Below are 26,663 nucleotides of genomic sequence, written 5' to 3' on the forward strand. Positions count from 1 at the left end.
GATTTGCTAGATATTTTCCAAAGAAATTGCCTACGGATTGTTTTTGATATCAGACTGACTGACCGTATCTCAAAAAGTAGGCTGTGCAAAAAATGTGGTTCAATTTCGATTTTTAGTGCTATAATGAGAGAAAGGTTGAGATGGCTACGTCACTTTCTGCGTATGAAGGATGACAGATTGCCAAAGATTGTCCTTTTCGGCCAACCGTCTAGGACCAAACGAAAAGCAGGCCGTCCCCAGCTGGTGTGGGAGAATGTCGTAACGAAATATTTAAGGAAAATGGGAACTTCCTGGGAGGTGGTGTAAAGAGGGAGGCGTTGAATAGATTGGGGTGGAGGAGGACCGTGAGTAGGTGTATTGGTATCAGGCGGCCTGGTGCTGCAGTGAGTTGTTGGTAATAGTAGTAGTAGTAGTGGAATGGAGGAGGACCGTGAGTAGGTGTATTAGTATCAGGCGGCCTGGTGCTGCAGTGAGCTGTTGGTAATAATAGTAGTAATTATAGTTTTTTTTTTACCTACAATTTTACGACCAATGTACGAGTCGGAATTTTCTTTTTTTTGGTGGGGGAGGGAGGGTTAAAACTGGGTAGACATTAGCAAAAGGAGCGCGATCTCAATGAGAACCATGCCATGAAATTCAACTTAGCCTTGTAGTGGAGGTTTTAAGCTTCTACAAACGCGTTAAAGTGATTATTACTATTTGCGAGAATAATGTTGCAACGGTTAAGGTATGAAGAGAGATTAGTAGTTGGTTCGTTTCGAAAAGGGAGTTAAGTAGGGTTAGATCCTATCCCGTTTGTATGGAGTATTTTGATGAACTTAACCCTAGGTAGTGCGTCAAAGGCAGCAGAGGAGCAGGTTCTAAATTGGGAAGATAAAACTCTCTTAGTTCTCCTAGTTAGAATATACAAATTTAGCGTCCTAATAAATGATTTTCGGATGGTCTTGAGGGTTTAGTTTGCAAGAATAGTCAGAAAATTAATGTTAATTAAGTAAGCGACCAAACCGCTTAGAATAGGAATAGATGAAGGTAAAAAGGTGATGTTAGGTAATGAAAGAAGGGATGTGTAGCGTAGAAAGTGGATCACTGAGAGACGACAGAAGTAAAATAGCCAAGAGGTAAGGTATTTTTTCGGCTTGGAAAAAGGTTTGGTAGAATAGGAAGATAAATCTGCGAATTAAGACTGGAATATTGGAAGCCATGGCATTGAAATTCGCCAATGGTTCTGAAACGTGGGTGTTTCGAAAACCTGAGGAAGATTCGTTAGATGTTTTTCAAAGGAATTGTCTAAGGATAGCTCTAGATAGCTGTTGAGTGACTGTATATCAAACAGTAAACTGCAAAAATATGTAGTTCGATCCCACTACCTAGGGTTATTATGCAAGAAAGCTAAGATGGCTAGGACCCATTTTATGACCGAAAGATGACAGCTATTCAAAGATTGTTCTTTTGAGCCATTCATTCTGGGGCAAACGAAAACCAGGTTGTTCTCGGTATGCGGTGAGAAGAGGTCAAAATAAAGGATTTTAAAGGAGGTTAGAACTACATGGGAGGGATTAAAGAGCGACGCTTGCGCAGCTGTGTTGGCCTCAGGTGGCTTGGTCCTGCAGTGAGTTATCTATAGCAGTAGTAATAGTAACTGTATATAGCCTACCGTAGAATAAATCAGCCCATATTATTCAACTACACATGTTACTCGAATTCTTACATCTTTTTTTTATGCTTAAATCTTTCAGCAAAGCTGGTCCTGCTAAATGCTAAAAAAACGTAATTTTCGCTCCCTTGATAAGACATACCGAAATGTGTGAAGAACCCTTTCGTTTTGTGTGTAACAGTATTCAAACTTATGTTTCTTTTTTCAATTATTCAAATCAAATATTTAAGCATCGTTTCTCAATCTGTTTAGCTTTGAGACACAACTCCCCCCCCCCTCTTCTAAAAAGAAACGGTCAAAGGTACAGTCAGTCACCCTACGAGCCCTTATAATGAAGATTTATTTGGAAACGCCAAAATTTCCGGCGTCTTTAGTCGTTTTTAGCGAAATTTTCTGTTGATTTTTGTTCAGTTTCTACTCCCAATTTTCTTTATGGCACTATATTTGCATTATGCTGTGTCTGAGATACATCATAATGCGTCTCTAGACGTTGTAGCTTATGAAAATAATAGCTATGCACGTGCCTGTTACTCATCATTTTACTTACCACCAAATTTTCAAACTTCTATAATTATTTGCCTTTACGGCGTCAATAGGGTTTTGATGATTTTAAAGGGATTATAGATCTCTATAAAGTGGGAAACTATAAGTAGTGATATTTGTTTCCCAACACATAGTTGAAATTTTGGCTCAATGATTCCTTAAAATTCCCCACTAGAATATTTTTGTAGAGTCACTAGCGGCTGATTAGCGCGTACTATGGGATCATACGGTATGCACTACATGCATGTATTTACGTGCATTAGAGTTACTTGGGAGTTAAACATATTAAAGTCAAACATAATAAACATACAAAATTATTTGGAGGTTAAAAAGATTAAGAATTTGGAATAGCAATTTTAAGGTTGTTTGTTGAGTTTCTAGTACATCATTTTATCACCTGAAACCATTTTGTAGTTTTAAATAACACACATTTCCACTGCTTTCAGATCATCTTAGTTTATATTCGGATGTGGTCACTCAAAATGAAGCTTTCATAGAGAGAAAATCTTCGCCCGAAAACCTTAGCAAATTTTTTGATTTTTCAAAAGTACAAGAGATATGTGCAGAAATATGGCGGCAAGTAGTATTTTACTGTGATAAGACTCAAAAGGCCCTTAGGAAGGCTGTAAGAATTGAACAAATATTTGTATGTGTCAGGATGAAGGCTTAGCGCTCACGTTTTGTTTCAACAGTTATTTTTCCCTTCTCTTATAATTGTCTTTCAGTCAGAGGCAACGCTGTAGCGTTGCCTATAGTAAAGGCCATACGGCTCCAATGTTTTATTATTTATTTATTTTTTTTCCCCAGAGGCACTTCAAACGAAAGGGGTCGTCGTAGAAACTTCAAAGGGGGCTGACTCGATTGGAAATCGAGAGTTCTAGTGCCCTTTTTAATAGTAAAAAATGATTGTAGGGCAACTAGCCCCCCCTCCCCACGCCCATCAATCCCCCAAACACAACCCATCAAAAATTTAAGATAGCCATTTTGTTCACCGTAGTTAATTTCCAAATAGAAAATGTATGTTTGAGGAGAACACTCCCCCACAACCCTCGGGGCAAGAGTCTTAAGTTATGCCCTGGGGGCATATAAGGTTTTTATAGAAGTTGTCGTAGAAACTTCAAAACAGGCTCATTCGATTGGAAATTCAAAGGGCTAGTGCCCTTTTTAATAGTCGAAAGTGGCAACTAGCCCCCCCCCCCACGCCCATCATTTCCCCAAACATACCCGATCAAAATTTTGAGATAGCCATTTTGTTCAGCGTAGTAGATTTCCAGATAGAAAATATGTTTTTGAGGAGGATACTCCCCCACAACCCTCAGGGCAAGTGTTTTAAGTTATGCCCTGGGGGCATATAAGGTTTTTATAGAAGGCGTTGTCGTAAAAACTACAAAACAGGCTCATTCGATTAGAACTTCAAAGGGCTAGTGTCCTTTTTTAATAGTCGAAAGTGATCGGAGGGCAACTAGCCCTCCCCCCTTCCATGCCCATCATTCCCCCAAACAAATCCAATCAAAATTTTGAGATAGCCATTTTGTTCAGCGTAGTTGATTTCCAGATAGAAAATATGTTTTTGAGGAGGACACTCCCCCACAACCCTTAGTGCAAGGGTTTTAAGTTATGTCCTGGGTCATATAAGGTTTTTATAGAAGGCGTTTTCGTAGAAACTTCAAAAAGGGCTCATTCAATTGGAAATTCAAAGGGCTAGTGCCCTTTTTAATAGTTGAAAGTAATTGGAGGGTAACGAGCCCCCCCCCACGTCCATCTTTCCCCCAAAAAAATCCAATAACAATTTTGGGATAGCCATTTTATTCAGCGTTGTTGATTTCCAGATAGAAAATATGTTTTTGATGAGGAGACTCCCCCACAACCCTCAGGGCAAGGATTTTAAGTTATAACCTGGGGACATATAAGGTTTTTATAGAAGGCGGTGTCGTAGAAACTTCAAAAAGGCTCATTCAATTGGAAATTCAAAGGGCTAGTACCCTTTTTAATAGTCGAAAGTGATTTGAGGGCAACTAACCCCCTCTCACGCCCACCTTTTCCCCAAACGCATCCAATCAAAATTTTGAGACAGAACTTAAAACGTAGTTATAGGTTCTGGAAATCAGGTCTTTGAGGATGACAACTCCCCCACAGCCCTCAGGGCACGGGTTGTAAGTTATGCCCTGGGGGCAAATAAGGTTTTATATAGACAACATTGTTGCATAAATCTCAGAGTGGGGTCATTTGATTGGAAATTGAAAGTTCTAGTTCATTTTTTAAGCGTCAAAATATATTGGAAAGTAACCAGCTTCCCCCCACCCCCACCTAAACCCTATTTTCCCAAATGCATCCAATAAAAATTTAAAATAGCTATTTTGTTAAAAATAGTTCAAAGATCATGTAACAAAAATTCCGGTGTTGACACAACCCACCAGGGCCCGGGGCAGGCGTTTTTAGTTATGCCCTGGGGGCATACATGAGTCTTATGGAAGAGATGCTCGTATTAACTTCAAAGAGGTATCATTTGATTGGAAATTGAAATTTCTAGTTTACTTTTTAGGAGTCAAAAGAGATTGGAGGGTAACTAGCCCCCCCCCCTCCACGCCCCTTTTTCCTCAAACCCATCCGATAAGAACTTTGAGATAGCTTTTCTTTAAAATAGTTCAAAGACTATATAACGAAAACTAAGGGGTCAACACAGCCCCCCAGGGCCCAAGGGCAGGTGTTGTGAGTTATGCCCTTGGGGAATATATGGTTCTTATTGAAGGGATGCTCTTAAAAAATTCAGAGATGGCTCATTTGATTGGAAATTTAATATTATATTTAATTTTTTACTTTTAAAAATATTTTGGAGGGAAACTAGCCCTCCAGGCCGCTTTCCTCCAAATGCATCCAATAAAAATTTTGAGATAGGCATTAAGTTAAAAATTTCTCAAAAGTCAGATAACAAAAACTCAGGTGTCGTCACAACCCACCAGAGCCCGGGAGTAGGCGTTATAAGTTATGCCCTGGGGCATATATTGTTTGTATGAAAGGGATGCTCGTATAAACTTCAGAGAGGGCTCATTTGATTAGATATTGAAATCCAGCCCTTTTTGAGAGTCAAAAGTGATCAGAGGGCAACTGGCCCCCCAAACCCTTTTTCCCCAAAAACATCTGATAAAAATTTTTAAATAGACATTTCGTTAAAAATAGTTAAAAGATAATATAACAAAACTGCTTTACGTATCGTCATTTCGGTAAAAATAGTTCAAAGGTCAGATAATAAAAAGTCCAGTGTCGACACCCCCCCCCCCAGGGCAGGGGCCGGCAGGGTAAGTGTTGCTCTGGGGGCGTATATGGTTCTTATGGAAGGTATACTCGTATAAACTTCAGAGAGGGTTCATTTGAATGGAAATTGAAAGTTGTAGTTCATTTTCTCAGAGTGAAAAAAATCGGAGGGCAACTAGCCCATCCTGCCCTCCAGGCCTTTGGGCTTATCGGATGGATAAACCCATCTGATGAAAATTTCAGGTGACCATTTTGTTAGAAATAGTTCAACCATCAGATTTTGAAACCCAAGGGTCGACACAACCTCCCAGGGCCCAGGGACAGGCGTTGTAAGTTATACTCTGGGGATTAAATGGTTTTTATAGAAGGGATACTCGTATAAACTTCAGAGACGGCTCATTTGACTGAAAATAAAAATTTCTAGTTTACTTTTAATGATTCAAAAGAGACTGAAGCTTAATCTAGTCCCCCCCACGCCCTTTTACACTTAGCCAAACTGATGAAAACTCTGAGATAGCAATTTTGTTAAAAATAGTTCAAACATCAGATAATAAAAACTCCAAGGTTGACACAAACCCATTTTTGCACCTTGATATTGTTACTTTGAAGTTTTGATACTTTGATGAATATTTGATTTGTTTTTAAAAGTTTGATTTTGAAATAAGGGATTTTTAAAACATGAAATTTTTCGCAATCAAAAGCGAACAAAAATTAATTAAGAAAAACATTCCTCAAAAATCAGTTTTTCAAGTAAATGTGAAGGCCATTTTGAACTTAAGCTCAGAAGATACTAATACCTTTTAAAATTCAAACTCAAAACGACCAGAAATTACTATTAAAGAATAAATGAAACCCAAAACGAACAGAAATTATATAAGCAATCATAGCAAAAGCATACAACAAGCAATGATATAAATGAAAAAGTAGATCTTAAAGCGAGTAATGCTTAGATTGAACATGAAAATCAAGTTTAAAACGAAAAAAATATTTTCCTATTGAAGTACAAATGAAACTTGAAACGAACAGATATTAAATAAACAATCAATGCAAACAAACGTACAATAGATATTAACGTAAATTAATAGATAAATCATAAAACGAGTGAAACTTAAATTGAACATGCAAATCAAGCTTGAAACGAACAAAAATCACCGCAAACAAGAGTTTGGGTATGACCTCCTTCTCTCACTGTAAAAGTCTAAAACCTACTGTGTCATTGGCGCTTTACTGAAAACTATATGCGTCTTGAACTGTCTTGGAAAGTATTAACAACATCAAATTGAATATTTGATGTATAATCATATTAATTGTTGAAAGATCCATCAGTTCAAGCATTTATTTCGCTGTAATTGTATTTTTATTTTCAATGCTGTAAGAACTGGAAAAGAAAGTATTTGTAATATAATCCGTTTTTAGTTAAGCGCCAATGACGCAGTAGGATTGTGGTTTTTATTTTCAGTTAGGAAAGGAGGCAGTATCCAATCCCTTACTTATAGCAAAACTATATTTGTCTTTAACAACTTTAAAAAGAGCTAATAAATTAAACTGAATATTTGATGTATAATGATTGCTGAATTGCTGATGATGAACATTAATTGCTGAAAGCTCATCAGTTCAAAATGTTACTATAATTTTAATGTTTATTTTCAGAGATAAGTACATAAGAAGATATTTGTCACAAAATTGGTTTTCAGTAAAGCGCCAATGACGAAGTAGATTTTAGACTTTTACTGTGAGAGAAGGAGGTCATACCCAAACTCTTGTTTGTGGTGATTTTTGTTTGTTTCAAGCTTAATTTGCACCTTCAATTTAAATTTCACTCGTTTTAAGTTTTACTTATTAATTGACATTAATATCTATTGTATGCTTGTTTGCATTGATTGTTTATTTAATTTCTATTTGTTTTAAGTTTCATTTGTACTTCAATAGGAAAATATTTTTTTCGTTTTAAGATTCATTTTCATTTTCAATCCAAGCATTACTCGCTGAGGATCAACCTATACGGTTGTATTATTACTTGCTGCATGTTTTTGCCATGGCTGCTCATCTGACTTCTGTTCGTTTTGGGTTTCACTTATTCTTTGACAATAATTTCTGGTTATTTTGTGTTTGAATTTTAGCAGGTGTCTGCGCCTGCCGTGCTTATGTTTAAAATGGCCTTCACTTCCCTTTTAAAAACTGATTTATTGGAAAGTTTTTTTTAATGAAGACGAATAAATGGTGATAATGGTGACAATCTGATCCCTTACTCAGAGCAGGTAAGATAGGGGCCGACAAGACACCAGCCGCTGACTCTTATTCAGAAACTGCTGCAACTACTTCCACTAATAACTCATTACAACACCACGCCTCCCGAGGCCAACATAGCTACGCATACTCTCCCTCCATCCCAATCTATTCAAAGCAACCCTCTTTACATCGTCCCAAAAAGTTCCAATTTCTTTTAAATCTTTCCTTGCGACATCCTGGCACTCCCTTCGGGGACTACGTGCTTTTGTTTGGCCCTAGATGGTTGCCTAACAAGGACGATTTTTGGTAATCTGTCATCACTCATCCGCAGAAATTGTCTTAGCCATCTGAACCTTTCGCTCAGAAGACATGTTTGGTTAATCATTTCCTTGAGCCCACTCAAAAGGCGCTTTTGGTAATGTGGTATCGAATGCTTTTTATTTAGGTAATAGCCAAATGGTTGCAAATCTCTGAAACTTCGCCTTGGTTTACCGAAGATGATTTTCTTTTGGTCTTTTTTGTCATGATCAATAGTACTTATTCTGATGAACCACGCAGGTTTTACTGTATTTTTGTACAGTAACACCCATGGGCAGTACTGATCCAGGGGGGGGGGGGTGGGGCGCCCTCCTAGCGTAGTCTAAAGTAATGTAATTTACTTAATTAACTCAAGTTTGCGTTAATTAAACATGCTCCCAAAGGAAGTTTTCCGGATCAACCTATTTTGCGCCCCCCCTAAAATATTCTTTACCGGATCAACCTATTCCCCCCCCCCCCCCAAAAAAAAAAATCCTGGATCCGCCCCTGCCCATGGGTGTTACTGTTTTTTTTTGTAATTTGTAAGAAAAATCAAGAGTCTCGCAATAGACGTTTTCGAAAATTTTTGTATGTTTAGTTCGTAGAAAATAGCAAATGTTAGGCTACAAGCTTGCTTCAAAGATGATACTTTCACCTTTTTTTCATAATTTGTGATTTTTTAATGCTAATAAATAGTTATAATGAGTATATGATTTCTTAGCTTAAAGGAATGAGATAGGGGTCCCACAGGATACTTACCACTGATTCCCTTTTTTGGAAACATTACTACAAAGGATATGTTTCGTAGATTATTCCCTTGAGGCTATTCGAATAGATACTTGTTGTAATGGATTATCTACTTCAGAGGCATTATGTCTTTCTTAAAAGTAGTGAAAGCTAGAACCCATGATTTCTAGAAGACTCATGGGAAGCCGTGATCTTAGCACAGCCATCGCGATGCTGGTAGTTTCGTAGATTTCTTTAGTTTAGGGCCTAGGTGCAAATAGTGTATTCTTTGGACAAGGAATATGCTTACAGGCCTTAATAGAGGTATCAGTTGACGAAATGTAGATAAGGGGGGGGGGATTTTGTTGTTTTATAGATTTTTCCCCCCATTAAAATTCCAAAAACAGGTGTTCTTCGGAATCCGAGAATGTATGTGTAAAAAATCTGAAGAGGTAGCCTCCCCCCCCCCCTAATTGACGTGCTTTATCCTTGCATGCAAAGTAAAACAATTTGAATTTCAAAACTGTTCGCCAGCCCGGAAAAGTTCCACTTACTTGCTGGAAAAGAAAGCCAGGAAAATAGCTACTTGCACTTGCTTTAGAAAAAGTGACAGCAGCAATAGCACGTAGCGAATTGCAAATATAGTAAGACACTTTAATTATAGGGTCGGTCTAGCCTGTTCTTGATAAGGGGATAACCTAAAAATCTTAGTTTGAATAGAAACGCTTTAAAATAACTTTTGAATAACAACAGCAAAACTGCTCCCCCTCCCTAGCTCAGGTGTATCCACCCTCAAACTTACTTGTGCGTATTTAGAATATTTTATTCACGACGCGACATATACATAGCTTGAAGAAAGGTTACAAAGAAGCAAGGTCACACCAAAGTTAGGCTCCCTATATAAAAGACAGCACTTACTATTTGGACAGTTAACTCAGACATTGGGTCTCCGATAGGGGACTCTATATCTGGAAACAGGAGACTTCAAATATCGACCATGTATGTAAGATGGGGGTTCAAAACCAGGAACAAATGTTTTTTTCTGATTGGGTTTTTAGACTCTTTGGGTCCTTTTTTCTAGTTCTATGTTTGAAGCAAATGAATTATTAAGTCTGACACAATCTAAAGGTTTTACCTAACTTTCAAAATAATTTATATTCCCTAGTTTCTACCCCCTGCTTTTACTTTTCATTTGTCCAAAACGAATAGTACATATATGTCTTTTTCATAAGTTCAGTATTTTTTTCAGAAATGCGGTCGTCGTCAGAAATCTATTACTGCTTGTCGAAATTCCACAGCATCTACCACTTCCGTTTAAGATTAAGAAAACACTTTAAACATTTAAAAAAAAAAAAAAAAAATCGAAGAGAGGAAACAAGCTTTCAAATTGAAGTCAACAGGGATCTTACAAATTAAGAAAAAACAAATTATCCTGAATATGAGGAGGCCGCCACCCCCCGCCTCTTTGCTCTAAGGTGTAGCTTATGCTTTATTAAGATTATAATTACCATCATTAACATATCGAAACTTCAGCTTGAAGAATGGGGATGCTTATGGGGCTATAGCTCATTAGGATAAAGGGGGTAGGGGGCTGCAAATTCTTCGGGGATAAAGAGAATTCGCTCTTGTTTTAGCCCTATTTTGCTCAAAGCAATTAAGACTCAGAACTTGTGACCACTGTGGAATCATATATTTTGTAGTTCATAACCGACTATCTCAACATTTACTACCATTTTTATCAATATCACTACCATGATCGTTGTCATCAGTACTACCAGCATAGTCACTACTATCTCTTCTCCTCTATCTCATCACTCTCTTGCATTTTCGAATCTAGGTTTTTCCTCAGTCGGGGCAAATGTACATTTTGTCGCCCCCTGCCGCACCATCAATACTGTAAATATCATAATTCTCGTTAAGAGCGAAACGTATTTCATGGGAAAATAATGGTATCGGCATGTATTTATTACAAATATGCTATTTGTCATAAGTGCTGGTTTTATCAACTCACAATTTATTTCCAATGCTTTTGAAAGATGCGTAAAAAAAGTTTATTTTAAAAAACTTTATTTTTAAAAGTTTATATTAAACGCTGGAGTATTTAAAAAAAAATTACTTAAAAAAAAACTTCATTCTCTCAAATATTGCCTCAAGCCTAACCCTAGTAAAATGGTAGTGGGTTAGGTTAATCGAAAGTAAAGCGTAACATTCATGAAGTATATATTTACCCAGTACAGTTATCAAACAGTTCATGGTAACAAACTGTAAGTGAGGAGTGACTCGGCCCAATAGTAACCGAAACTTTTAAAATTTGGAGTTTTGACAACCATAAATGCGTCGAAAGAATTGTTTTTTTATGCTGATTCCAAATAATATATTATATATATATATATATATATATATATATATATATATATATATATATATATATATTTATATAACTCATTAAATTTAATGTTACGAGCCTGAGAAAATTTGTACGAATGCATGTTTATTTTTTTAATGGTTGTTTTCTTTTTTCCCAGGGGTGGTGGTATTGAACCAATGGTCTTAGAAGATCGCGAGAGGGCTCATTCAAATGAAAATTAAAAGTTTTAGTGCCGCTTCTAAGTGACCAAAAAATTTGAGGGCAAATAGCCCCCCTTTCCACGCCCTTTTCCCCCAAAAACATCTGATCAAAATTTTGAGAATGGGAGGGGGAAGAATCTACCGGAATTCATACATGGAGTTCATTTATTTGTATTAATTTCTCTTTGGCTACTCAATTTTTACGCGTGGAGATGTCCTGGAGAAACTTTCTGTGGGGATGGAATTGTCTTGGGGAATTTTTCCACGGGAGAAATTTACCTTTATTGGGAGAGTTATTTTCCATAGGGGGTTGGGGGTTTCTGGGACAAAGATTTCCGAGGTGGGGGGATTTCAGGCGTGATTTGGAAACCGATCAGAAATAAATTTAAAAAGTTTTTTTTTTTCAAACGAAAATAAAGAGAATCTTCCAGGAGGAATTCTTCCGCTGTAAATTTTCTTGGGAAGATTTTCAGCGAGGATGGAATTGTCCGGAGGGAGTTTTTGAGGAGGGGTGATTTTACGCGGCAAGAGTTTTCCATGCAGGATTTTTTTGTATGCGAGGGTTTCCACGGAGGGGGAGGATGATTTCTCGGCATTATTTGAAAAAACAATCAGGAATTAAATAAAAAACAAATTTTTTCAATTGAAAGTAAAGAGTAACATTAAATTTTAAGACGAACAGAAATTATTTCAAGTATGAGCGGGGCTGCCCTCTCCTTAATCCCTCACTCTTTATGCTAAAGTTTAAATATTTTTTCCAAATTCTTTAAGAACGACTCCTGAAACACATTATTTGGAATGAGAAGTTTTCTTAAATTACTAAAAAAAACTTCAGCATAAAAAGTGAGGAATTGAGAAGGAGAGAGTTCCCCTCATATGCAGAAAAATTTCTATTTGTTTGAAGTTTAATATTGCTTTTTACTTTCATTTGAAAAACTTGTTTTTTTATACAATAATATAAAACACAACAGTGCACTAGATAATTAAATAAAAAAAAATAAGTTTTTTCAACTGAAAGTCAGGAGAAACATTAAAACTTAAAACGAACCGTAATTATTACGTATACGAGGGGGTTCGCCCCCTCGTCAATACCTCGCTCAGTACGCTAAAGTTCGAGTTTTGTTCTAATTCTTTAAGAATGACCTCTGAATCACAAAAGCCGTTTAAATAGAATAAATAGCTATTTTGAAAGTACTAAAAAATTTAGTAAACTATAAACTAAAGTAGTAAACTAAAAGAGCGTAAAAGTTACCGTATAGAGCGAGGTATTGACGAGGGGGCGAACCCCCTCATATACGTAATAATTACTGTTTGTTTTAAGTTTTAATGTTGCTCCTTACTTTTAGTTGAAAAAACTTGCTTTTTTAAGATTTAGTTTCTGATCGTTTTTTAAATAATGCTGGCAAATCTGGCGCCCCCTTCATGGAAAATTTCCTTCCCCTATGAAAAATTCCTCCAGAAAAAGATCCTCCTACGTGACCCCCTTCCTGCGACCCCCCCCCCATGAGAAAAAAAATTCTCCCTGAAAACGCCTGTATACTTCGCAATTACCAATACTATATGTAAAGAATGGGAAAAGTTCACAACTTCCAGCCACGGTCCCCGGGGACCATGGGGGATTAAATCCTCCTCCAAGACATATTTATTAGATTTTTAGACTATGCTGAATAAAATGGCTATATCAAAATTTTGATCGTGTGACTTTGGGAAAAAATCGAGCTGGGGAGGGGGCCTTGTTGCCCTCCAATTTTTTGGTCACTTAAAATGGGCATTAGAATTTTGAATTTTTTTTCAAACGAGTCCTCTCGCAATATTCTAGGACCTCTAGGTCGATACGATCACCTCTAAAAAAAAACCCAAAAAAACACGCATCCGTGATCTTTCATCTGGCAAAAAATTCAAAATTTAACATTTTTATTGATAGGAGCTTGAAACCTCTACAGTACGGTTCTCTGATACGCTGAATCTGATGATGTGATTTTCAATAACATACTATGACTTTTAGGGGGTGATCCATCCTTTTTTTTGAAAATAAGGCAAATTTTCTCAGGCTTATAACTTTTGATAGGTTAGACTAAATTTGATGAAACTTATATATTTGAAATCAGAATAACATCCAATTCTTTTAATGTATCTATTGGTATCAAAATTCCGTTTTTTGGAATTTCGGTTACTATTGAGTCGGGTCGCTCCTTACTTACAGTTCGTTACCACGAACTGTATGATCAGAAATATAAAATTGGAAATGCATTTTTTTTTTATTACAAACTCAATGCTCCTTTCAGGAATGAATATGGATACAAAGACTTTATTAGAAATGTGGAATTTTTTCTTTAGAGTACAACTTTTCTAGATTTTGTTTCAGCAAATCCACTCTCACCTTTTTTCCTTTTCATCTTTTTCTTTGGGGTGCAATAAAAAAATTGGTGCCCCTGGAAAATATTAAAATTATTTATAGGGGACTTACCTAGTATACCTACCTAGCTGGGCAAGACAACCGTCGAAGGATCACCCATGCCCATTACATCTATCATCTCAATGCACAAATTAACCCTTAAAGTAAAACAGAAGGGAAAGCCCAGAGGCTACTAAAAACGTGCAACTATGCTTGACAAAACACTCGGGAATTGTAATTTAGATAATTTCAAAGTTTGAATTATTTCTTCTTCCGGCAAGTTTGTCTTTGTAATTTGCTCTTTAGCTCGTTTTGCCGTCCGGTGCGCCTGCCCCCTCCAGCAGCCCCTAGATCTGACCCTGCTATCTTGCCACTATCATCAGTTTCGTTTTCACCTGTATCGCCAGTTCTATTTTTTCCCTACCCATCCCCGGCACCAATGTGCTCTTGAAAAATTTGGTACACGTTTGTTTGCAACACTTCGGTCTTCATTATGGTAGTTTTTGTAAGCCTAGAAGTGGCGAATTGTGCTATATGTAATTTGCTCTTTAGCTCGTTTTGCCGCCTTCTGAGCGTGCCGTCCGCGGCGTTTGCCCCCTCTTGCAGCCCCTAGATCCGACCCTGCTATCTTGCCACTATCATCAACTTCGTTTTCACCTGCATCACCAGCTCTACTTTTCCCCACCCCTCCCCCCGCACCAATGTGCTCTTGAAAAATTTGGTACACGTTTGTTTGCAACACTTCGGTCTTCATTATGGTAATTTTTGAAAGCCGGGAAGTGGCGAATTGTGCTATGTATGCGGTTTTTACGTTTGGATGGTCGTTGTTCCTTGTTTATTTTAAATTTAATTTAATGAATGTGATCTTTTTTCAGTCTCTTCCTTTGGGTGAATTGAAACAACTTTGTTTGCTACAGTTAAGTCGTCTTTCAGCAAAGAAAATACAAGCTATTTTGGCAGGTAAGCATTAACGCTTCCCCATTTGCTGCTGAAGTTTTCCTATTTTATTGCCAATATAGGCCTATCATTACGTTCTGATACTTGGAAAGATTTCGTCGTGTTCTCTGGTTTTTATATAGAATATACACGTAGGACTTTCTTTTTACCAAGAGAAGGTATGAACAATTCAATAAATGAAAAGAATAACTATTATATAAATTAGTGCTTCTTAGTGCACGGCATATAAAAACACGCCATTTTAGTTTTTCTTTGTATAAAGGGGAAATTCGCTTTTCACAAAAACCACAAATTCTGTTTTGAAAATCCTTTAAATAAAATCAGTTAAATTTTTCTGTTTAAACCACATTTTGGCTTCACAGTTTCATTTGGACCAATAGGAATGGGAAAACACCTATGAAGTCCAGATGAAAGATTTTTTTTTTTATATGGACCTAGAAATTCTGAATAAATGAAACGGAGAAACTTTTACAATTCTTCTGCGTATGAAACGTTAATATTCAATCGCAGCATTTATGATCCTTATATATATATATATATATATATATATATATATATATATATATATATATATATATATATATATATATATATATATATATATATATATATATATATATATATATATATATATATATATATATATATATATATATATATATATATATATATATATATATATATATATATATATATATATATATATATATATATATATATATATATATATACATATATACCACATATACCACATATATATATATATATATGTGGTATATTGGTAATCTTCGCCATGAAATAATTGCAAGTTTTTTTTTGTATTTAGCCCATACAGTACGGGGAAATTCCTCGAGACACAACATTGCTTCATAAAGTAATGATGGGTCAATCGCCTATCATTTTGTTGTTATCTACTGCCACACTGATGATAGTGTTTTTATTTTGCTATTTTTTTTCTAAATATTTTGTTTGATATTATCTCTGTACTGTTGCTCAGTAATATCTTTTCTCTTTTTTTGCCACTTCTTCTCTTTTGTTTTAATATCACTCGTTTGACATCATCTGTTTAGTGACCACCCGATAAAAAAAAGAAAAAAGAAAAAAAAAACTAATTATTTTTACTCTTTAATACTTTTACTTGTCACTAAGGACTAATGAGAAAGTTTTATGTCAGCCTAAGATCGATTATTGATCCCTGGCTGGCTTGAAACTTTCTCATTAGTCCATGGTTCCTTTTTCCTTTTTATTTTTTTCAAATATAAAATTATTCGTGTTAATAATTGGTAAATAAAGAGATGCCCTTGTCAATAGAAACTGAAGGAATTTTGAAATTGTTGCATGCATATAAATTCTACTTTCTATTCTCATTTCAAATATGTAAAATTTCTTAAATCAAAAATTATCTGTCATAATTTATTTGCGTAAGAAAATTTACGTAGTTTAAACGAGAAACACGCCAACAAGGAGAGGGCATGATCTATGATTACACCAGGAAACCCGACAGGTCTGAAAACCATTCAGTAGATGTTACAAATCCCTATGAGTAACAAGAGGGTAAGTACCACAGCATTTTATCAGTTTCCTACATTTTGAACCGCAAAGTACCAATTTCGTCCTGAACAAGGTAAAAATGCTATCCAGGGAAATTTTAAGATAGTCATTCCTTTATAACTATCCAACAGCTAATTATATAAACTTTCTATAAAGAGTAGACTAGCCAAGTCGTAGTATATTTTTTCATAGTTGAAAATAGTTTGGAAGGATAGGAAGATAAGGCTGCGAACTAAGATTATAATATTTGTCAATACGATCGTGACAATGCTCAAGTAAGGCTCTGAAACGTATGTGCTTCGAAAGGCTGAGGAAGATATGGTAAATTTTTCCAAAGGATAGTTATAGGCACCCGTTTGACTGCCTGTATATTAAACAGCAAGCTATATAAAAAAAAGGTTCAATCTAACTTTCTAAGCAATAGTGACCGCAAAGGTCGAAATGGCTTGATCACATTCTTCGGATGAAGTATGAGAGATTGCCATTGTGCTTTTCTGCCATCCGTCTGCAGCCAAACGGAAAGCAGGTCGTCCCTGATTGGGATGGTCATAAAAAGGAATTGAAAATAAACTGGAACTACATTGGAGAAGGTACAGAGTGAAGCTTTTATAGACTGGGGGAAAGAACCTTTCGCATTTTGGTCTCAGGCGGCTTGGTGCTGCAAGGAATGTCTAGTAGTAGTAGTAACACAAAAATCTATATACTAATCAAGGCTAGGACTTCCCACGCCGGTCGGCGCATAAGGCGGCAACGATGCCTCTCCACGAAGACCCTCTCCAGCGTCTTTGGCCAAAGTTCATCAAGGGATGTTCTTGAGAGCGCTGCGTATTTTTCTAGGCATTGTCCAAGTGTAGCCTTCTGTCGTCCGCGCCGTCGAACTCCTGGAGGAGTCCAACGCCAAACATCATGAGGCAGACGATTGCTGCCCATTCTAACCACGTGTCCGCAATATCGCCACCGACTGCTTATGAGTTTATCAAATAACGAGTGGCTGTTTAGTCTTCTCTCTTTTGATTGAGTTAGTATTTTTGTCCGTCCAGTTGATTCCGAGAATCCGTCGAAGACAATTATTTGCAAAACTTTTGATCGCTCTTCTCTAGCTGTTTTGTCAGCGCCCAGGTTTCAGAACCATACATTATCACTGACAGGACATTACTACTGAAGAGCCTCAATTTCAGCTTCAAAGAGAAAGTGGCACTTCTCCAATCGTTTCTTAACTTATCAAAGGCACTTCCTGCGCACGCGATATGTGTGGCAATTTCACGCTCGGGGCTTCCATCAGTGCTCACTAGACTCCCAAGATATCTATACTTCTCTACCTTTTTAATTTCCTTTGCTTTAACTGTCAGCGGCTCAGCCGGTAGTTTATCCACATTATTGCGCATGATTTTCGTCTTTTGCGTGCTTATTGTCAAACCTATTCGTTCACCTACTTTCGAGAGCTCATTTATGTTTTGCTGAAGATCCTCTCTTAAGCGAGAAAAGAACGTTATATCGTCTGCGAAATCTGCATCAAATACAGTGTGATTTTCATTTAACTGGATGCCAGGTATGAAGTTGCACGTCCTCAGGACGAAATTAATAAGTATTGTAAACAGCACTGGGGACAGAATGCACCCCTGTCGAACGCCTGAGTTGACCTTGAACCACTCAGTCAAGTCCAAGTCCCGATCATCAGTTCAAACAGCACACATTTTTTCATCATAAAACGCCATTATAATTCTGACAATTTTATCAGGAAGCCATAGTAGCGCAGTACTTTCCAAAATGAATCTCCATGGTTTGAGTCAAAAGCCTTCAAGAAATCGATGAAAGCCATTATGATATCAGTCTTCCATTCATTTGATTCTTCAATAAGTAATCTAAGACTAAAGATCAAGTCAGCACATTCAAAAATCGTGTCCGGGGATGGTCGGAAGTCCTTTTAGATGAGATCAAACTGGGTCCGAGGCTTATTGTTGTCGTTTCATGAATCAGTAATGTTTTACGGGAATAGGGGATTAAGAAACACATTAGGGGAAATCAAAATAGTCCATCTATTTTAAAGCCCCCTCCCCCCATTTAAGTCTCGATACAGCCGGAGCTTGCTTTGCGCTTTAATAAAAACAGTGCCTATTTTTACATTGTGTTTTTTATGTCCTCAACATAATAAAAAGATGTCAAATACTACTCAATTTTACAGGAAAAAACAATTTCTTATTATTTGCTTGAATTGATTTCTTTATCCTGACATGTCCCCTTTTCAATAATTCTTCTTAATTGTTTAGCCCAGTATCTAGATTCCTTGACGAAAAAATATGTTTCTTTAAAAAATAAAACACTAGCGGGGATTATCCAAGATCTGAAGAGCCGGGACATTGTCGATTTTCGGTTTCGTAATGTCCAAGAAGCCGCAGCAGAATCCTCTTTTTTTCCCTTTCTTAATCATTTGAGGGTAATTGCTTTATTTTAAGAGTAGGATTTTTCACAGTCCTGCTGCGATGATTCAAAAGACGTTGAGAATTAACTTATTAAGTATTAACTTGACAGGAAAGTATAAGATAAAAAAATGAGTTTGCGGCTATTTGGCAGTATGACACTGACTAGTTCTCTTTTTCGCGGCAAGTTGTACTTGAAGTCTCCTATCTCTACAAGAAGAATTTCAGTATTAAATCAGACATGTTTAAGGATTGGTGGTGGGGGGGGGGGGGTCCCTGACACCTCATAATTTTACTTCTACCCATAATCTCCTGGAATTTTCGTATAATATGTTTTAAATCAGACATTTCAGTATCAAGTTTCAGTATTTTAGATTTTGAATTACAGTATTAAATCAGATATGTTTAAGGATTGATGGTGGGGGGGGGGTCCATGAAACCTTATAATTTTACTTCTACCCATAATCTCCTGGAATTTTCGTATAATATGTTTTTAAATCAGACATTTAAGTATTAAGTTTAAGTATTTTAAATTTAAATTTCAGTATTAAATCAGACATGTTTAAGGATTGGTGGTGGGGGAAGGGGGGTCCCTGACACCTCATAATTTTACTTTCACCCATAATCTTCTTGAATTTTCGTATAATATGTTCTTTTTTTGCTTACGTTTACGAATTTAAACCCTATTGTATGCTTGACATAAATAAGTTCTACGACCATTCTGGTCACGACGGAAAAAAAGAGCAACCTCCAAAGGAAACCACACAAAAGGATTCCAATGTGCAACTATTCCTGCAAGCAAGGAAAAGATGTATAACATATATAAAACTCATCAGAAGTATTTTGTAAATGAAACATAATACTGGAAACACAGTGTGCTAGGTGCGTTCGTAGGGATGGACCTTCCTTGATATAGCCACGGCAAATCCAACGGTGCAGTTAGTTTTTTTTTTTAATTTGTTATACTTTCTGGGATAAAACCTAGTATCCACTTGGGTAAAAACATATTTCTGATGACTTTCCACAGCAAAAACTAGTAGGGGCATTCTAGAGTTACAAAACCTAGTATCGACGTCCCGTCGAAAATGGTGTCAGAATTATTGGCCAGAGTCTGCATCTTCATATTTTATGCAGTAAAAATTTCCCCTAGCTGTTATCATTGTACAGCTACCATAGAAGAAAATTCAGTGACTGATGTAGATTGAGTAATTAAAATAGGTTAGGAAATTAGACTTGCGCTGGATTAGAGTGTATAGGGGCATTTTTGCAGGAAATGGTTCTCCTAAGAAGGACGTGTATATACCCACTTACAGTTGTTGAAATTGCATTCATAATTTCTTACAGGTCATGAGCTGGGACCTGGTCTTTCTTCCGAATCAGAAGCTGAGTCCTTGAGTGCGTCATCAGGTTAGTCGTTTTATAACCTTATTTCACTCATGAATTAAGACATCGACATTTGGCAATTTACTGGATTAATATTCTGAAAAAAAAAAAAATACTAAAATTGAGGATTTTTACAACCAGCAATGCCGAAAAATTGGAAACAATACTAAATATTACAAACCTGCCTCCAAGGGTCCTTCTCGGTGGCAGCAAAAAGTAGAAGTGGATTTTCTTTTTTTGGGGGAGGGGAGCTGACTTTCAATGACAGTATCGACAAAATTTGATTTGATCTCTTTAATAATAATAAAAATGGAGTTCTTTTCGAAACTTTGAGCCTCTCTTTGCAAAATTATCAGATATATCTTCAATATGATTGATTTTTTAAAATAATATTACGATCCCTAACTTGTCATGTTTAGTTTGTTAAGTATGTCTTTATAAACCCTTTGCGGAGCTTTAGTATGTTCGAATTTAATAAGAGAATTTAAAAGTTCAGAAATAAGCTTTGGGTTTTAAAGCAATTAATATCAATCAGGCATTAAATCGCTAAAGCCCGTTACTTTTTCATGGAGTTTTGTGCTTTTGATAAGCTGTTCATTACACCATCGAAAGGTTAGAATGTCAACAACTTTCACGCGTGTAGTTTCTGAGATATAAGCTATCCTATTTATAGGACATTGGACAAATTCAACGCCCAAAGATACATAATTTTACAGATTTAATGTTACAGGTTTAATGTTTGAAAACCAATAAAGTGGAAAAAACACTCATAAATGCTCAAAACTTCGTATGATAAGTCATGAAGGAGCCTGCGCAGAGGTTAACATCATCCTTTGTGCAGTAAGTGATTTCCTTGAGCAGTCACTGTATTGGTATCGACGTTGGCTTTAGCATTTTACGAGAAAGTGTATAATGCCTGTATATCTGGAGATGGTTGTGCTGCTCTATCTGTTTCAGGCAACGAGGAGTGGGTTTGGCTTTGTCCATACTCTGTTTCCAGTTCTGACCCTGTAGTGACACACCGCTGGAACTCTGCAAGGTACATATGTGGTCTCTTGTCTGCTGCCATGTTATACAGGAGGGATGCTTTTACGACTGCCATAATTAAAATCCTTATAAACAGGGCCCAGTACCAGTTTTTCCATGAATACTGATAGCATACTTGCTGAGAAGCCAGTCGCGAAGATCAACACATCCCATGTGCTGATTGTACTTATGCAAAGGGTTTGGCTGGTGAAGAGACATCTTGTTCTTTTATCTCTGTATTCTTCTTTCAACGGTCTTTACGGGCTTGAGGCTAGGGTGATTTGTTGCTAAACTCACTAAGTTTTCATTCCGTCACTTTGCAACTAGTATGTAATTTGCAGCGTTGAACTGGTAAAGCTATTTACTTCTCATCTTTCTCTTAATCTCATTATAACAATGTAGGGGGCGGGGCACCTAACAAATTGATTTCTTCGGACAGTCCCCGTCTCTCTGAAGTAACCTGTCTCCAGATCGCGCAGGAGCTGATGATTCACGAAGAAATTATCGGAGTAAACCCCTTGACCTTTGCTGTCGTCTACAATCTCTAAGAGCTGCTTGACGACTTGAGATCCATGGTCACTCTTAGCAGTCTCTCTAGTTCGCTGTGGCTGTGCATCTGAATAAAGATGAAACTTCAGACAGTGGCCGTTGGAAGTATAGAAGCCCCACAGCTTGTACCTCAAACAACTGGACTTTTCTCTGTTAAACTGCTTCAATCTTTGTTTTCATAATGTTTGATAATTATCTCGTCGATTTCTCGTAGATAGGATGCCAAATCGTTCAAAATTTCTCTTCACGATGTGGAAGAGTGGCTGCACCTTGAAATCTCTGTGGTCTTTGAACCCGTTTATGGTAGAGTTCTACATGAAATGAACTTACTCCTTTATCTTCATGAAGCGGTTCCTTGACATGGCTCTTTTCATTAGATCATCTCCCAGGTCTTCTTCGACAGACTAATGGGCTCTGAGAATATTGCGGGCTAAAACCACTAATAAACAGCATACCAACAAAACGCGGATTTCGTTGGGTGCTGTTGAAAAATTCAAATTTCTTTTTGATTTTACATGCCTCTCGTTATCTATTGTAATTAGGTTGAAAACTTGTTATCAAGTCAAAGTCCAAGTATCTGTAAGGGCATCTTTCCCTGGACTACTCCTTTGGCTCTTTCAAGTGCTTTAGTAGCCTTGTCGCCAACTTCTGACCGGTAATAACAATTTTTCTGCTTTCCCAACTTCTGCCAAAACTTAGCTTTTGTGAAACTCGCAAAATAATTATTTTTTCTGTTTTTTTTTGTTTTGTTTTTGAAACGGTAAAAATAAATGAAGATTCAAAGTAGTCAATAGGTTTTCCGCAGCCTGTTTTTTCGCCCTAGCCGCTACGTTTTCTGCTGGACATAGATGCTTGGCTTTGCAGTTCTATTGGTTCCACACTAAATTTCGGCTATTGAGAGCCTGGGAAACCTGCTTTACCCCTTTAGAGTATTAGGTCTTACCAGAAACATTCTGATTGCGCCATTGGACCCGACGTGCTGAAATTTGAAGAGCTGCATACTTGACTGAAAATTTAATTTTTTGGAGATACTTGGTTGCAGCAGAGGACAGCCAAATTGACTTTTGATTTACTTCAGTTGACTTATAGACTTTTGACACACTTGACACACCTACTCCTCCATTCGTGAATGAGAGAGACGGACTTTCTAATAAATGACTCTGACACTCCAGGCTTTTTGGAAAGGAAATGGGTTTACTCTCGACTCGAAAAGGATTCCAAGGACATTTGTCATTTTTAAGCTAAGGCATGCTTTTTGTCAAGATTAAAAGGACTTGAATTTGGAGGTTTGAAAGACTTATTCCTTATTTAGGGAAAAGAATACCAACTGAAAGAGACACACGATTTATATATCGTAGTTGTCAACTAAGGTCTTCTACATAAAAGTTTTATTTTAAATGAATGTAGGTATATAGATTTTAATTTCAGATAAGCAAAAAGAACTCCCTTGTAAGGAAATTCGTATTAATGAAAAGGTTTGCTCTTTTTAAGATTAGTTAGACAAGAGAACCTACACGCCCTAAATAATTGTTAAAAATTAAACAAGAGAATTTATTTACAGTATAAAAAAGTAAAAAGTAATTATATTATAATAGTATAATTATTATAAAATTAATGTCGTAAAATAAAATGTACCATTTTGTGGTACCCAATTCAAGATAAATAACAATAAGCTGTTACTAAAATAAAGCGCTCTTAAAAACTGTACCCAGTTTTGTAGAACCCTATCCTGTCACTTTATGACACAATTTTACTTTTTCGTACTTTTATGCCACTTTCACATGTTGGTCCTTGAATTACTTGACTTTCTCCGTTTTTTTTTCATTCCTTCTCAACCATAAATTTTGAGATTTTTATAGCATTGAGTAATTGAGTCCATAGCCCCAAAATTAGTTTCGTAAAATTTTGCTTATATAGGTGTAGATAGATCAGTTTATTATGTAGGAGATAACAGTCACGCAACAAAGAAAACTTGTTTCATATATAGTATCAGGAGCCCGAGCTTTGCTCGGGCCCTGGCACTTTGCATGCGGCCGGTTTGTATATGTTTAACTCTCGCTGTAGCTTGTCTTCTACCCACAGATTGATATAAACTTCTACGTAATGCCATGGCGTCAACATAGGTTTGATACGACCACCCTGCAAAAAAAAAAAAAAAAAAAAAAAAAAAAAAACAACAAGCGAACTCTTCCTTAAAGACGTAACTCATCAAGATCGTTTTCTGAGGCCAGAAATGTCAGTATGCCAGTTTTCAGGAAAAAAAAGTATAACTGATTTTGAGGAAAAATAAAGTCATATAAATATATATATATATATATATATATATATATATATATATATATATATAAAATTATTGATCGTTTAAGTATCAAAAAGGAGTTTTCAAGGCTTCCTTCCACATAGCACCATATAGCCCAGTAAAAATAGCGTTTGAGGTCAAACAAATAGCAACAAAAATTATTTTTGCACCAAAAAATGCAGAAAAATCAGGAGAACAACATATTAAAAGCCCACTAAAATCCATCGATGAGAAAAAGTTTGACAGGGGAAAAAAGAGGAGAAAGTGGGAAAATTCTGAAAAAATGCCAGGACCTCTGATTTCAGTACTGTAAATACCCAGTCCTACGTAGTTCAGGTCGCAGAATTCGAATTCTGTATCAGAAGTATTATATCACACCACCGGGGGTATCTGATAGGGTTAGCGGGGGAAGCAGGGGAAAATGAGGAAGCCTCAGATTCGCTCAATTTCATCGCTGTAAAAACTTTTTCTGATATTATTTGAGACGCAGAATCCAAATGTTCCTTCAGAATACTAGTTTTCCCTCATCGGAAAAAACTGGCAGAGGATGTAAAGTAGGGAAATTGAATTCTCTTTCTTTTTTTTTTGGCTACGGAGGCCATTTCAACAAGGATTCGATCACAGTATATTAAGAATCATCGCGGTGTATAAAATGATTAAGGTCAATGCTTTCTGAATTTTGGCAGTCGGTACCATGACACTCGGCATATGCTTTTGTGCAGTGAAGTCCGTTTCTTTTGCAACTGCAACGCTTTGTTTCACAACCTGACTTGCAAGCACATCGTACCATTCTCAGTAGTGCTTCGGGTGCTGGCTTCGACTCCATCGTTACAGGTACGTACTTGGTTCTGTCTAGCCGCCACCCCAGTCACATGGGTCCAGATCAGCTGAGCAACCCATCCATTCCATGACCTGTAGGATAACTCTGAAGAAGTGAAACTTCGCAGCTGACAATGTCGGAGGTAAGCTTTCTGGGCGGACGAACAAGGTCGAAGAAGCCATTTTCGTGACAAACATGGTGTGACGCAAATCCTGAAGGTTGGTATCAGCTTTAGCCTGATAAACAAGGAGTGTGAGCTTTTCACCTGTACTGATGATCTGATGCTTTTCTGAGTTCTTCCGGCAGAAAAAAGGCCGCATTTTTTTGGAATTCTTCATTGATCTCAGCCAATAAAAGTGACACTGGCTTTCCTATGCCGTAGAACCTAGAGGTCGTATTGCATCCCAGGAAAGCATGGATGGGCAGTATGACCTCTGCGACTTCCCCAAGCTTGCTTTTTAGTTCTCATATGCTGTAGAGTTTGGCTGTTCCCGGCTTGGTCTCCACTCGAAAGAAAAGTGGGTAGCTTCCTGGCTGGCAATGGTGAAGAAGCAAGACGAGCAGGTCTGTGTCACTCACAACAAAACAGGTTTCTACTTCAGAACAACTTGTCACTGCGGCTGTCGCAATCGTGAAATCTGCATCACCTGAAGCATACACCACGCGACATCCTGACGAGCTTAGCCCTCCACCTAGCAGGAGGATAAATTTTCCCTTGTTCTTCAGGTTGTTCAGGAAAAAATCTTTTTTGAGGGTTACCGTTGTTGTCCCAGTAAAGTCGATATCAGGAGATCTTTTGCCTTTCGATCTTTTCAAGTGTGTCTGGTCTTTTTTTGACAGCGAATCTTCGTATCCGTCGAACACAACCGTAGCATTTCCAAAAATGAGCCTTGACATAGCTAGCGTAGGCCAGACATATTTGTCCAAAAGTAGCGCCATTTCTCCAAGGCAATTTATGCAGGAGCAATCTTTCATCTTCAACACATGTTCAACTCATTGAAAGATTCGCAAAAGAGCCTTTAGTCATTTTCCAGGAGGTCTTTGAGGGGGAAGCTTTTCCAGCTATGCCTAGTAGTTGGTATGACCCAAAAAGTCAAGGAGAAAAAGAACAAAGTTCATAACCAAGAGTATCCGACAGATCCTGACCGTCGGCAGTGTCTACAGCCGCTAGTCGCTGAAACAATAACGTTTGGTCAATCTTGACTGGCTCACCATCAAGCTTCGGAGCCGAATTTGCAGCCATAGTTACGACTATATCTTTGCTTTTAAATACAAAAGTCTCTACTGGCTTTCCAACCATCCCTTGCAGTATGTGCAGCCCAACGGCTTTTGCTTCGTCGATGTTGCCCTATGGCGAAGCATTCTTGCAGATTTGCATGATTGCATTCATTTGAGCTCGCACTGGCATAGATAGTTTCCAGATCGACCGATGCGCTTCATTCATACCTCTCCCTCTAGTGAGACCGCCAGCGGTCTTCAGAGTTTTCATGAAGACCTGTTCTATATCAAGGTCTTCTTCCAGTCCTGACCACGAATGTTCGGTTCTGTTAACAGAAAAGTGACCAGTTTGGAACTTCTCGTATAATTTTGGCTGCGATTCTTTCAAACCGACAAGGGTTTGTAAATGACCACATGCCGCAAAATAAGGAAGCATACTAAACCAGCTCTGAAGATACAGGTCGAAATCTCCAGTCCGTTCAGCACGAACTGACATCCAAAGAATTTTATTCATTTCAGAATACTGTTCAAGCCACAGTTTCGCAGTCCTAGATTCGCTAACTAGCTCCTTCTTTGCCTGCTCAATTTCTTCTAAAAGTGAAACCACCGCTGGAGACGCAAAAAGGTCTTCAATAGAAATATTTTCGGATGTCAGCTCTGTATAGACAATGGCTGCGCTTACCATTTGGGGTGCGGGTTCATTTCGTAGACCGTCGGCAGTATCTTCGAAAGCACTGGCAAAAAGTAAGATGTGCAGAGCTAAGTCAAGAAGAGAATGT

General features: G+C 37.3%; 1 protein-coding gene across 2 annotated transcripts in view; it reads left to right on the top strand.

Annotated features, from left to right (window-relative positions):
- Positions 1 to 26,663, top strand: part of LOC148953848 (uncharacterized) — a 160,700-nt gene that overhangs the window by 37,386 nt on the left and 96,651 nt on the right. For both annotated transcript variants that reach the window (XM_089086842.1, XM_089086843.1), the window contains exons 4-5: positions 14,540 to 14,624; positions 19,934 to 19,996. In XM_089086842.1, the coding sequence (XP_088942968.1) occupies positions 14,540 to 14,624; positions 19,934 to 19,996 (148 nt within the window). The remainder of the gene's footprint in view (positions 1 to 14,539; positions 14,625 to 19,933; positions 19,997 to 26,663) is intronic.

Source organism: Artemia sp. Qi Xiang Cuo, chromosome 3 (assembly GCF_049724085.1).
Source record: "Artemia sp. Qi Xiang Cuo chromosome 3, ASM4972408v1, whole genome shotgun sequence".
Lineage (NCBI taxonomy): Eukaryota > Metazoa > Arthropoda > Branchiopoda > Anostraca > Artemiidae > Artemia > Artemia sp. Qi Xiang Cuo.